At 36.6% G+C, this 12479-nt stretch overlaps 1 protein-coding gene across 1 annotated transcript; it reads right to left on the bottom strand.

Annotated features, from left to right (window-relative positions):
- Nucleotides 1–266: 266 nt before the first annotated feature.
- Nucleotides 267–12179, bottom strand: LOC149835865 (putative pectinesterase 53). Its single transcript, XM_090009666.1, has 4 exons — nucleotides 11911–12179; nucleotides 11372–11561; nucleotides 9876–10318; nucleotides 267–414 (listed from the first exon to the last, which is right to left on the bottom strand). Exons 1-4 carry the CDS (start codon nucleotides 12177–12179, stop codon nucleotides 267–269), a joined length of 1050 nt encoding a protein of 349 aa, XP_089865792.1.
- Between the last annotated feature and the right edge of the window lie 300 nt (nucleotides 12180–12479).

Genomic DNA, 12479 nt, shown 5'->3' with positions numbered 1-12479 from the left:
GATTTTTGTGCTGGCTATCCATGGACAGCCAGTAGATTGCGCTGGTAGTTGCACCCCTAGCACTATATATATATATATATATATATATATATATATATATATATATATATATATATATATATATATATATATATATATATAACTGGTTGTGTTATACGGATCCAAAAAAGATAAATGAAAAAAAAATGTCTACTTATTGTAATTATGTGTTTTCACAAAATCAATGGCAATGCCAAATTAATTGCAACACACGTTAGTTTAACTAGTCAGTAGTTGAGCCATTCAGAGCCATCGATGAAGTTACGAGAAATAAAAGGTTTGGCCTCCTCAGAAGTAAGTTCTTTGGACCAAGAAACTCTTCCTGAAAAGTTTGCTCCACGCCCATAGCATTTGTATTGCCCATAAAACACTGTCCTGTACAACCACAGCATGCATGCCTTTGTTAGCCCAACAAACAATTATAGAAGATTGGTTTGAATTTGACCATACTAACTCATCATATATAACTTCAAAAACAAGAAATTTATATCACATCTAAATATTCTATCATGGCATAGGGTTATCATTACCCTACCCAAAAACATCTGACAATGAGTGAATCTTCTAGGCACGTCAAGTTCCAAGGGACTGGCAATGAACTGGACTTAAAAGAAACAATGATTATCCTTACGCTGTCATTGACGACTTTGATGGGGAAAAGACAATACGGTGCAATCCATTTTCATAGACAACTTAAAGGTGTAAGCAAATAGTCACTTTTTTTTCTGAATTACACTACAAGAGAGTTCTCTTCATTTTTTATGCGGCTGTGCATGCAGCTCCAGTACTGCTGACCATCCATCTTGGAATTTCTCGAGATGAACACCACAACCATCTCGATAAATGCCAAGATGGACGGCTGTCAGGAAACTGCAACGACCCTGAATATAATGTGAAGTATTCTCTTAAATGAACTGGAAGTAAGAGTATATAAATATGGATCTAGTAACTTCAGTCTCTCCAAGTGGATCAAGATCTTACTCGGAGTGGGATGGTTCTCTTTACAGTCACTACGACGCTAACACTGTGAAATGAATGTTGGAAACTCTTTTAGGGCCGGTTTGTTTACCTTCCTGTGAAACGTGAATAATCCCCGAGAAAGGTGGCAGCAAAGTGAACCTGATTTTTCTTTTAGGGCCTGCATCTTTCCCGTGAGACTGCCTCCCCAATGTGAGGGGTGGGGAAGCACTTTCCTATGGGAAAGGGTGGCATATGGTTGTTTTTGGAGCCGCTGGCACTTTCATAGGAAAGGGTATTCCCTCTCCACCCTTCCTGTGTAACAAACTGGCCTTTAAGCTTCGTTTGTTTCATTCCCGTGTAAAGGCTTTTACATGATAATGAGCACACATTTCTAAAAAATCTGTCAGTTCAGCTTAATTAAAAGTTTTCTATGTGAAAACTTTGATAAGGTAGGAGATATGAATGAATTTACGTATAAAAATATCGAAGTGATGGAAAAAAAACTGAAACTTTTGATTTGAAAGTAATTTCAGAACAGACTGTATCATGATTAATTCATTTATAAGCATATACTTTTTTTTTTATTGACAAGCTGAGGTTAGGTAGACCCAGACCGCTTACATCATGAATCAATTACATCTGAGATGCAAAGGGAAAGCAATGAGGTGGTTTGTCCTTCCAAACACCATCACCATATCATTTAGTTTTAAAGTTAAGAAAAATGACTTACCACAAGGTGAGCGTGCTATCAAATGTGAACATCGGGAACGTCAATGATTGGGTTTAGGTTGACAAAACCATATACCAGATACACCACCTAGACAAATTTGGTAGCTTTTTCCACACGAACAGACAAATAACCAAGTTATATAAAAAAATCAATATTGATAAAGATATGAACCCGATTAGAACAATTTACATGCAAATTTTGGTCCAACAAGGACATGGTGGTAATTGGATTCAGATCTGACAAGGGGTCTCCTACTGTGTCTGGATTTTAGGAGTGGTAAGATGATCAGACCGAGTACTTTACAAAGTTCTGGATCACACAAAACACATAAAATCATTGCGTGTGTGATAATTTGGTCTCTTAACAAAATTTACACAAAAAATTGCTGAACGCATAAAATTATTACACGGAAAATCACAGAAGGTAGGCATGAATTTTCTGTATTTTGTGTGGCCCCAATACTTTGGAAAGTATTAGAACCGATCACTGGATCTCCATCATAAAAGATCTGATGAGATGCGACTTTGTTAGACCAACATTTGAGGCAAATGGAAACCGTTTGCGTTCCTGAGTTTGATGATTAGACGGCACAATGACTTTGGGAGAACGACTAGGTGATATGCCAAATCACTACTGATTGATGTTTTGACATCCTCACCGTCCATAGTGGTAATCAACGGTCACTAATAGGAAATCAGTTGATGGTGGATGAAAAAAACAACTAGCGGTGATTTGAAATGTCAGCTGATCCAATGTCCACTTAGGGTATGTTTGATGGCTTATTCAGGATCGGACAAAATGAACAAAAAAGACATAATATAATACTGGTTTTGTTCAATTCGTAACAACTATACCAAGTCCAACGTTTGTTTGAATCGTACTCGGATTTTGTGTTTCAACTGTCTATTATTTGATAACAATATGCGAACAACTTGACAGTCATAGATAATGGATCAAATTACTTCATTTTGGATCATATGACCCAATCCACTCAACCATATGAGTTTTAACATGTTTATTATGGATTTTAACGTCAGATAAAGATATTAGATTGAATCAAACATACCATAGATTTTGTGGTAGGTCTGCTCATGACACGACACCAGTATGATACTATATGAGTCATAGTGGATCACCTTACCAAGTCAGTATACTTTTTACCGACGGGGACGAATCAAACTCTAGAGAGTCTAACAAACTTGTATGCAGATGAGATCGTAAGGTTACATGAAGGTTCAATCATTTCAGATAAAGGTCCGAGATTTACGTTCAAGTTTTGCAAACAACTTTAGAAAACTCTAAATTCAAATCTTAAGTTTAGCACAACTTTTTACTCGCAGACAGACGGACAGTCGAAAAGAACAATCAAGACACTAGAGGACATGTTGCATGCTTGTGCATTGAAATGAAAGGGTGATTGGAATAAACATTTAAAGCTAGTAGAGTTTGCCTATAATAATAGTTATCATTCAAGCATCGGTATGACTCCATACAAGACTCTATATGGGCGACCTTGTAAGTCTCCTGTATGTTGGAGCGAGGTTGGTGATAGAGCTATCAAGTCACCAATAGTCCTGCAACACTACACTGACTAAGTGCAGTTGATACTTTATAGACTTTTGACTGGTTAGAGTCGTTAGAAAAGCTACGCAGATTCAAAGTATCGTAAAGTCACTTTTGATGTCAGAGATCACGTATTTGTTAAGGTTTTGCCAACGAAGAGTGTGTTTCAGTTTGACAAAAGGGGTAAGCTAAGTTTGAGGTATATAGGATCTTTTTTCATCCTCGAGAAGATTGAAGACGCAACATACAGATTGGCACTTTCGCTTCTGTTCTCGAATATCCACAATGCATTTCATATATCGATGTTGAGAAAATATGTGCCGGACCCGACACATATTATCCAGTACGATGAGGTAGAAGTACAAAAGGATTTTACGATCGAGAAGCATTCGATAAACATTTTGGACCAATGAGAGCAAGTGTTGTGAAACAAGACTATTCCCTTAGTAAAGGTACGATAAGAACACCATAAAATCGAAGAATGTACATGGGAGTCAAAAGCGAAGATGAAAGTGAAATATCCAAGCCTATTCAGTACGTAACCTTAGTCAAATTTTGAGGACAAAATATATTTTAGGAGGGTTGGATGTAATACCTGTGATTTTTCATGATTTTTTTTCATGAATATTCTTATAAATAATAATTGTATAATGATAATAAGAGTTGTGAAATAAATAGGTTATATTTTAGAAAAAAATTTAAAACGACTAAGTGTCCTGCCGACCAAAGTGAAAATCATACTTGAAATTCATTTTAGAAAAAATGGCATTTTTGAGAAAAGGATTTAGATAATTATGATAAATTATTATTTAAAAAAATTTCATATGAATTTGAAATAATTTGGGTTGCACGTAGAGTCATTGCATTTAAAATTTAAATATGGTTTTAAAAATTTTGAAATCCAAAATACCAAATAAAATTAATTAATTTATAAAAGAATTATGGAATGAAAAATATGAGTTAATCAAATTTTATAAAAGAGTAGAGGTCTATAAGTGGGTCCTGCATTATGGGGCCCATCTCATATGGCACTTCAAGGTTAAGTTGAGAAAACTAATTTAAAACTTTAAATTTCAGGGTTTCTTAAAAGTTTCAAAAAATCAATTTTTTAAAGGCTAAGTCAAAAGTTACCAAAAAACATGGAAGTTCCCTTCCAAGAGGGAATCGTCCCGTGCTAGATGGTTTTAGGATAGGCGGGATAGCAAAGAAGAAAAAAATGAAATAAGAAAAGAACGAAGAAAAAAAGAAAAGGAAAAAAAAAAGAGACTATGATGTCAAGCCATGTGGACCCCATGTATGACTTAATATCATATGATGTACATAATAGTGCATCATATTGATGCCTAATTTAGGCTAACTAAGTTGAAAAAAATACATAGAAATTAAAGCATATATAAAATAAATAAAATACATATTTAAAAAAATTAAGAAAAGAGAAAAGGAAAGAAATAGGAAAACCTAGATCAAGCGCTGAGATTAATCCCAATACTTTGATCTAGCTTAGAGTTTATAAAAAGGAAGGAGGGACTCACGCCCCCTTATTTTGGCATTTTAGAGTTTCTTCTTTTTTTCTCTCCATTTCTTCTATCTCTTCTTTCTTTTTTCTCTTCTCTTTTTCCTGATTTTTCCTCTTTCACACAACAAAAATGACTGCACCACACATTAGAGAGGGTATGAGCATCGAGCTGCAGCCACCACACAAAGAGAATGAGGCGATTCGAGTAAAGAAACTAGTTTTCGATAAAACGAGGTCATTTTTCTCAAAAGAGGTAGGGGGTTCTATTATCTACACGTAGATCAAAACTCGTATGCATAAGTTTATTCTGATTCTAAATAAATATATCTTTTACTGAACCTCCCATGTGAGGATTCAACATCGGATTTGTCATATTTAGAGTAGAGACGGTTTTCGGATTGAAAACCCTCTAAAAAATCAGTTTATATAAAATTGGTTTTATAGACTTTAATTAAAATTGGAGTGTGACACACATATGTAATTATACACTTTGAATTAGAGGTGTACCCACTCATATACATGTGTAAAAAGACTCTGGTCTCGAGTATTATTAAAAAAAATTATAAGTCGTTGCATTGTAATCCAATACGAGCAAATAAGGCATAACCAATTACCCCAAATTCAAAACCTGAAGGGTTCTCGAATAAAAACCCTTTATGAATCCCAAAAATATGTTAATTAAGAAAGGACTGATCAGATTTCTTAGTGAAGGGGTCAGTCCCTAGAAAATATTTTGTTTGATTTAAAAACCTAAAATTTTATGTTAACAGTGTATAATGGCTTTTCTCATAAACAAAATTGGTTTTAAATGTAATAGGGAGTCATATAATCGGTTTTTTGTGAAAAATTTAGTTAGTGTGCATGATTTAATTCTTTTATTCATGTTGTATGTTGTCATTGTAGAAAAATTAAAATTTATGCCATGTTGCTAAATATTTTTTTTTGATATATGCATGAAATTAGGAAATATACCAAAAACTTTTTAGAGAAAATAGTTTTGGGGAAGATAGATCGATTTCCCAATCTAATGGATGTGAAAATAGAATTTGTCTGTGGAAGAATGTATAATGTTATGATTTGAAATCTTTCAAATCATGTACGTAGTGCTGTTATTGAAAAATTATAAAAAACTTAATTCAGGTGACCTATTTGTGTTTACCCGAATGCTTTTTTTCCCATTATTTTGTATTTTCAACTTGACATTCATCAAATTAATCGTTCGTATCTCTATCGTTCGGAGAAATTTTTATGAACAATTTGCTGCGTTGAAAAGCTAACAAAATTTTACATAATCTAAAATTTGGAATTCGTCCCTAAACTGTGAACAAAACAGTGTCAGTCAAAAACATCAAAATACTCACAAAATTTTCTACAGTTTATCAAACATAGCTCTGTGATAGTCGTAACTATCAAACATATTAGGGGTCCGACAAATCCCAAAGTGGCTAAAGACCCAATTAGTAATGCATGCGATATTTTTTCAAGTATTCGAACATGATTTTATGTGATTTGAATGTTACTGTATATGTAATCCTATATTGACTGTATGCACATATTGAGTGTCCAATTAGAGATACAACATAATTATGGTACTTGTGACATGAATGATTTGCAATACAGATTGGTATTGAAGTGAATAAAGCATGCATGAAATATGAATGTTTGAATGCATCTAATTGTTTATGATCATTGCCTATTGATAAATGATTGCTTAAGCAAAAAATTAAAATAATGTGCAATGATACATGATTGATTAAGTTGGCATTTTTAAGAATGTGCATTCATATCTCGAAAAAGGCCAAAGTCTTAAATGGGATTCATAAGTGTGTATTGCATAAAACTAATAAAGTAAAAAGATTAACCATATGGCACTAAAGTACGATGCTTACAAGAAGAGGATAAGTGGTATGCAAAGCTTTGTAGATAATGTTTTTTAGCACGAAATGTTGCTCCTCTCCAGTCACAAAAATAAGAAAACCCTTCACACTATATTGATACGTGAAAAATAATAAACTCATGAGTGAAAGTTTGATGCATCGAGTTAATGGTGTTGTAAGCCTCTCTTGCTTTGGTTGTCCCTTAGCCGAGACTGGTGAAAGGTGTTCAGTTAGGACAAAGTCACAATTGATTGAATATACTGCTTGCGACATGGCCCTGATCAAGGTTTAAAGCCTGTGACCGTATCCACATGGCTAAGAAGTGAGAACCTAAGATGATTGTGCATCTTGCTAAATCATGCAATGCATCATTTAAAAAAAAAGATCTAATTAAAGATAATAATATCACTCATGCATAAATGGTTTATCGTTCTACAATAATAAGTGCATGCATTATTAATTGCTTATGGATACTTATTTTTTCATGAATATATAGTTGCTTTTGAATTAAAAGAAATATACAAGTGTGAATGATTGTAAATCATGTAAAGTATTACATTGTGTGTATTTTTAAAGTATTGATTGTTATCTGTATGTGTGTTGGAATATACTTTTGTATACTTTTTTTTAATTTATTTGTATTGACTAACATTTTTTTACTTAGGACTTGTTAAGTCTCACCCTATTATGAACTTGTTTTTAAGGTAGCGAATCGAAGACCAATGCAATGGCAGGAAGTTGCTGCAAAAATCAAGCCAAATCTTTTTTCTTTATGCTAATGTTTTGGATCGTGAACATTCACATTTATTTCATGAACTTGGAATAAGACTTTGATATTAATTATTAAAATTTTATAATAAACTTTTATTAAATATGGATGTTAAATTATAATTTTTGATGTGAATTGTATGATGGATCTTTTATCTCGTTTTATATTTTTGGTGTGTTTTCTAAAACCATTTGTTAAAAAAAATCATAATTTTTAGAATAAAAATTTGGGGCGTTACTGGCGAGGGACAAGGTCTCCTTCATCTCCGCCTTCATCCCCACACGAGTTTTGATTTTAGCCTCTATCCCCACCTCCATCCCCATTTCATGCCCTCCATCCCCGATCCAAATGATCTTCCTAGTCCACTGCCATCGCTAAAGGTATTTTAGTTATTTTCCTAAAAAAGGATGAGGGACGGGGTGGGAGAAAGTATAAGTCAATCGACGCCTCCATCCCTGCACGAGTTTTGATTTTAACCTTCATCCCCGCCTTCATTTCCGTTTCATGTCCTCCGTCCCTGATCCAAATGGGGCCAGGCAGGGCGGGGGCCCGTTTTCTCCTAGTCCACTACCATCTCTATTGATAAATCACACTCAATTTCTGCAAAATGGAGAGAGTCGAGGTTCCTCACAGTCAGACTTTGCAAGGATTCCATTGCGTCTATAGACATGCCTCGACCTCTCTCTCTCTATGATTCTAGATATGCACGGTCATATAAACAACAGTCAAAACTTGAATGTCATGCAAAAAAAGCTCGCCTTTCCCAGATCTCTCGGATTATCCACCCATGAAGAAACTCCTCCACTCTAAAACCCCTTCATTTCCTTCTTCCCAGATCATCTTTGAGACTAATCAATCATAAAAAGAGTTGCCCCTAAAATCTCTCTTTTTCAAAACATTCTATAAATCAGAGACCAATCGAAAATCCCACATGTTTAGTTCCGCATAAATCCTTTAGTTTTGAGTTTTTTTCTCATCATCATCCAACCGCCGCCCCCTCCCTGATCGATATTTATTATAGCTAGGGGACGAATGGGTGGGAGTGGGATGTCATAGAGGAGAAACCGAGGATCGCCGATCGCATTTGGCGAGCACCGGACGAGGTGGGTTGGGGGAAGGGAGTCACCGGCCCACCATTGACAATTTGACGGCCGTGGCTGCCATCACCGGCTCCCACCTCGGCAACACCATCTATCTCCGGCACCTGGACCTGCTCCTCCTCCAACTCCGTTTCGCTGCACAGGAGGGAGACACGCATCATCGAGCGCGCCTGTCAATTATTGTTTTTTTAAATTTGTTCTCCGTCCTGTTATTTCCGTAACCGGGAGTGAAACGAAAATAACACTATTTTATGAACGTGGCATCCGGCATTTGATAAAAAAATTGTTATTTTTTGTGATTTTCGTCCCAGCCGACGAGCGGAACGCGCTAACGAACGCGTCCTTAAGGTACTTGTCGTTTCCTCAGCTGAGTATAAAAAATTATCTGCAAATTTGCTATCTTATTGGAAAACTTGCCTACTGTGCTTCACGAGTAACAAGCCATTAAGCAATATGAAAAGGCATGTAGAAAAAATTTGCACATTTTCATGTCACCCCGTCCATAAAGCTGGTCCACCAGATGCAAGCTAAGTGCATGTTAATATTCCTCATAATTAAACTAAATATGAAAAACTGAATATAAAAATATAAATTGAATAATAATTTATAATATGTAATCAATATACACATTAACAAAAGAAATAAAAAACAAAGTCTGTTTAACTCGTGTATAGGGGACTCGTCGTCACACATTATGACATGTATGGGGTATTATTTTTGCAACTTTTAGTAGTTTTTAATAACAAGAATATTTCAACATATCACAGAATATTTCAATCAGTTAAATAATTAAAAAAACTGTGCCTACATGTCCTATTTTTTTAAAAATTTGCAAACTCGTTGTTACACAGTTCGCACACTATGTATATATATATACAGAAAGAGAGAAATCGGTAGCTGTTCAATCCATAGGTGCTTAACCTGCACTCATTCGCCCAGTCCGATGCACAAAAACGAGGAAAAAAAGAGAGCAAAAAACACATTTTTTTGCGCTTTTTACCCTTTAGTGCTTCTAAATGCTGCTAAAAGCCGGGCGGGGACATGCTTGACATTCTATTTTGTGCTTTTAGCAGCGTTTCGAAGCACCGCTTAAGGTCCCAGGCAGCTTTGAAAGTGCCGCTAAAGAGCTATTTTTGGCCGTTTTTGCTCTTTTTTAGTGATTTTTTCTTGTTTTTGGGCGCCCACCATCCGTGAGCACTATGGACGGTCAACGTGCTTGAGCTAGGGTTGAGTAGATTGAGCGGCTACCAATCACTATATATATATATATATATATATATATATATATATATAAAAGAGAGAGAGAGAGACGGGGGCTTACATTTGCCTACTTGGATCGCCCCAGTTGTACCATCCTCTTGGCGTGATGATGTTGTCCATGAAAGTGTAGGCAAACACCACCCTAGAGAAGGTTCCCCATGCTCTCCCTAGGAACAGTGCTCCAGACCCAGTGACCTTGCACCTTACGAAAGAAAACCCAGTCTCCTCAAGGATGCTGCCCCTCTTCTGTGCAGTGAGTGCTCCGTAGGCATCAGAGATGGCATGAAGATGACAGTCCTCGTAGAGAGACAAGCCATTGCCAAATATGAAATCAACAGAGCCCTCAATGTAGCACTTCTTGAAGTAGTGCCTCCCCACATGGTCATACAGGGTATCTTGAGCTCCATGGAATTTGCAACCGATGAATGCCGCCGTGTCACCGGAGATCCTTAGCGCCACGCCCTGCTTCCCGGATGCACCTGATGGTGGCAGCGGCGCTGTGTTCTGCAAAAACATAACTAGAATTTCTACATAAACTTTCTTGGTCATTAATTACAACTTGATGCTCCAGAACTAATGCCATTCATACTCACAGATATCACCCCCATATTTTGAAAATTTCGTAACCTTATACCATGACATTATACCCAACAAGTGCAACGTTCTCAAAATATGGTTTATTTTAAAATATTCCATTTTTGTCATGATATGTATTATTTGCACACACATATATATATATATATATATATATATATATATATATATATATATATATATATATATATATATATATATATATAGAGAGAGAGAGAGAGAGAGAGAAGAACATTTATCATTCAACATTACCAAAATACATCCAACCGAATATTGGATGAGAGAGAGAGAGAGAGAGAGAATCTATGATGGCACGGCCCATCTGTAGGGTGCCTCGTGAGCATCCTATCAAGTTTATGGGATGTCACAAAGGAAAGCCACCTCGTTCACTGAGTTGATTGTTGTAAAACCCGGTGTCTCCTTTCACCTAGCTTTGACTTCACGGCAAAGCATGTTCTCTGTGGATTAATACTAGCCGCACGATCACCACCACCAGCACTATTAAAGGCATAACCACAAATTGACATAATATTCACTATCAATAAGGCTTATTTTTGTAGCTGGAAAGCTAGTGAATGATCCCATGGGATTTGAACCCGAGATCCGACCCATTACTAGTACTTGGTGTACCAGCATTGTTGCCACAGCTACCAGGCTACCTGCATCACTGCAAACAATTGCAGCGACAGCATTGAAAACCACACGGTGGTAGGATTCTCCAGAAGAAAACCACACAGTGGTAAGTAGTAGTCAAGTCTTGTCTAGGCTGGTTCTGATCATTGAAATTTTTTTTGCCCACCATGCCCAAGCCCAGGCCTAGACCTGGTCAGTTAGGCTCAAGCCCAAGGAAGAGTACACAAAATTAACCCTTATGAGATACGATCCAATTTAATCGTATGGACATGCAACACATAATAGTAGAAGCAGCAGTAGCAGTGCAAAAACACCAAATGCATAACATACCTTGAATGTGATGTTCTTGGCAACAAAGTAGGGAGAGTTAATAGCAACAGTTGCAGAAGAGAACGTTCCTAATAGCTTCCCATCTTTTCCAATATGGTCTGCGCTATCTCCCCACTCAATGATGGTCTTATCTGCTCCAGCTCCCACTAGAGTCATGTATGCCTTGGTGGCAGGAATCACCACCTTCTCCCTGCAATTTTATTTCATAAAAATTTGAATTTCAAGAAGAAAGACGGCTGCCAAGAACACGTGGCTATGTGGGTCGGCTTAAGCCGTTCAATTTGAGGGATGTCGCGAGTTTCATACTGGAAATGTATGTCCCTTGCTACAAGGTTGAAGACAATGAAAAACCATTCCTGAAGGGTAGAGGGTGTACTGCGAGAGTTTTATACCACAAACACAGAAACAAGGCCACAGTCAACATGGCACCTCTTGGCTCATAATCCGATGTCACAGCCAAAACAGTAGTTTCTTCCCATTATATATATAAAAAAAGAAGGAAATACCAAAGAAAAGTAAACAACCGTAAATTTGCTTACTTGTACACTCCTTCATGGATGTTGATGATGACCCTATGAAGGGTAACATTAGGAAGAGAATCAATGGCTTTCTGCACAGAGACAAAGCACCCTTTGGTGTTGTCTTTGTCAACTGCGATGGTCTTGGATGGCTTCACCTTGTTCTTTGCTGCCTTGAAAACAGAGTGTTTCAGAGAGCCCATCTTTTTAATCCATCTCAAGTAGGCATCCCGTGTCACTATCTCACCAGACTCACTCCACTGCCCTTCAGATAATGAATGAACACTCATAACTAGCAATAATATGAGCAAGATCAATCTGCAATACATCTCCCAGTCACCAAATAAAGAAGGAGAAGAAGAAGAAGAATAGGAGATGTTGATTGGTGTAATAGTGGCTGTAAAGGGAGAGCTTTGGGAGGATGAAGAACAGTGAAATGCAAGGAAAATCCTGCTGTGACCTTGCCTTGCAAACAAAAAGATAAGATACACAGTCAGAGGAATCTGGCAGAGTTGTGTCACTATTTGTGTGACTCTCTTCCTTTCCCATCAACTTCTTCGAGAGCTGCCCTTTTAAATATTAATATTTTC

This window comes from Nuphar pumila, chromosome 6 (assembly GCF_984573655.1).
Source record: "Nuphar pumila chromosome 6, dmNupPumi1.hap1.1, whole genome shotgun sequence".
Taxonomy (NCBI): domain Eukaryota; kingdom Viridiplantae; phylum Streptophyta; class Magnoliopsida; order Nymphaeales; family Nymphaeaceae; genus Nuphar; species Nuphar pumila.
The sequence above is the reverse complement of the archived record's forward strand: the minus strand, read 5'-3'. Positions and strand labels throughout refer to the sequence as shown.

What these genes read in the sequence shown, in the direction of transcription:
- LOC149835865 (XM_090009666.1), bottom strand. Translation starts at nt 12,179, where the DNA reads ATGAGTGTTCATTCATTATCTGAAGGGCAGTGGAGTGAGTCTGGTGAG. An exon ending in CCAAGAACATCACATTCAAG is followed by an intron (nt 10,319 to 11,371) that starts GTATGTTATGCA and finishes ATGTTTTTGCAG; the next exon opens with AACACAGCGCCGCTGCCACC. An exon ending in GGCGATCCAAGTAGGCAAAT is followed by an intron (nt 415 to 9,875) that starts GTAAGCCCCCGT and finishes GTGGTTGTACAG; the next exon opens with GACAGTGTTTTATGGGCAAT.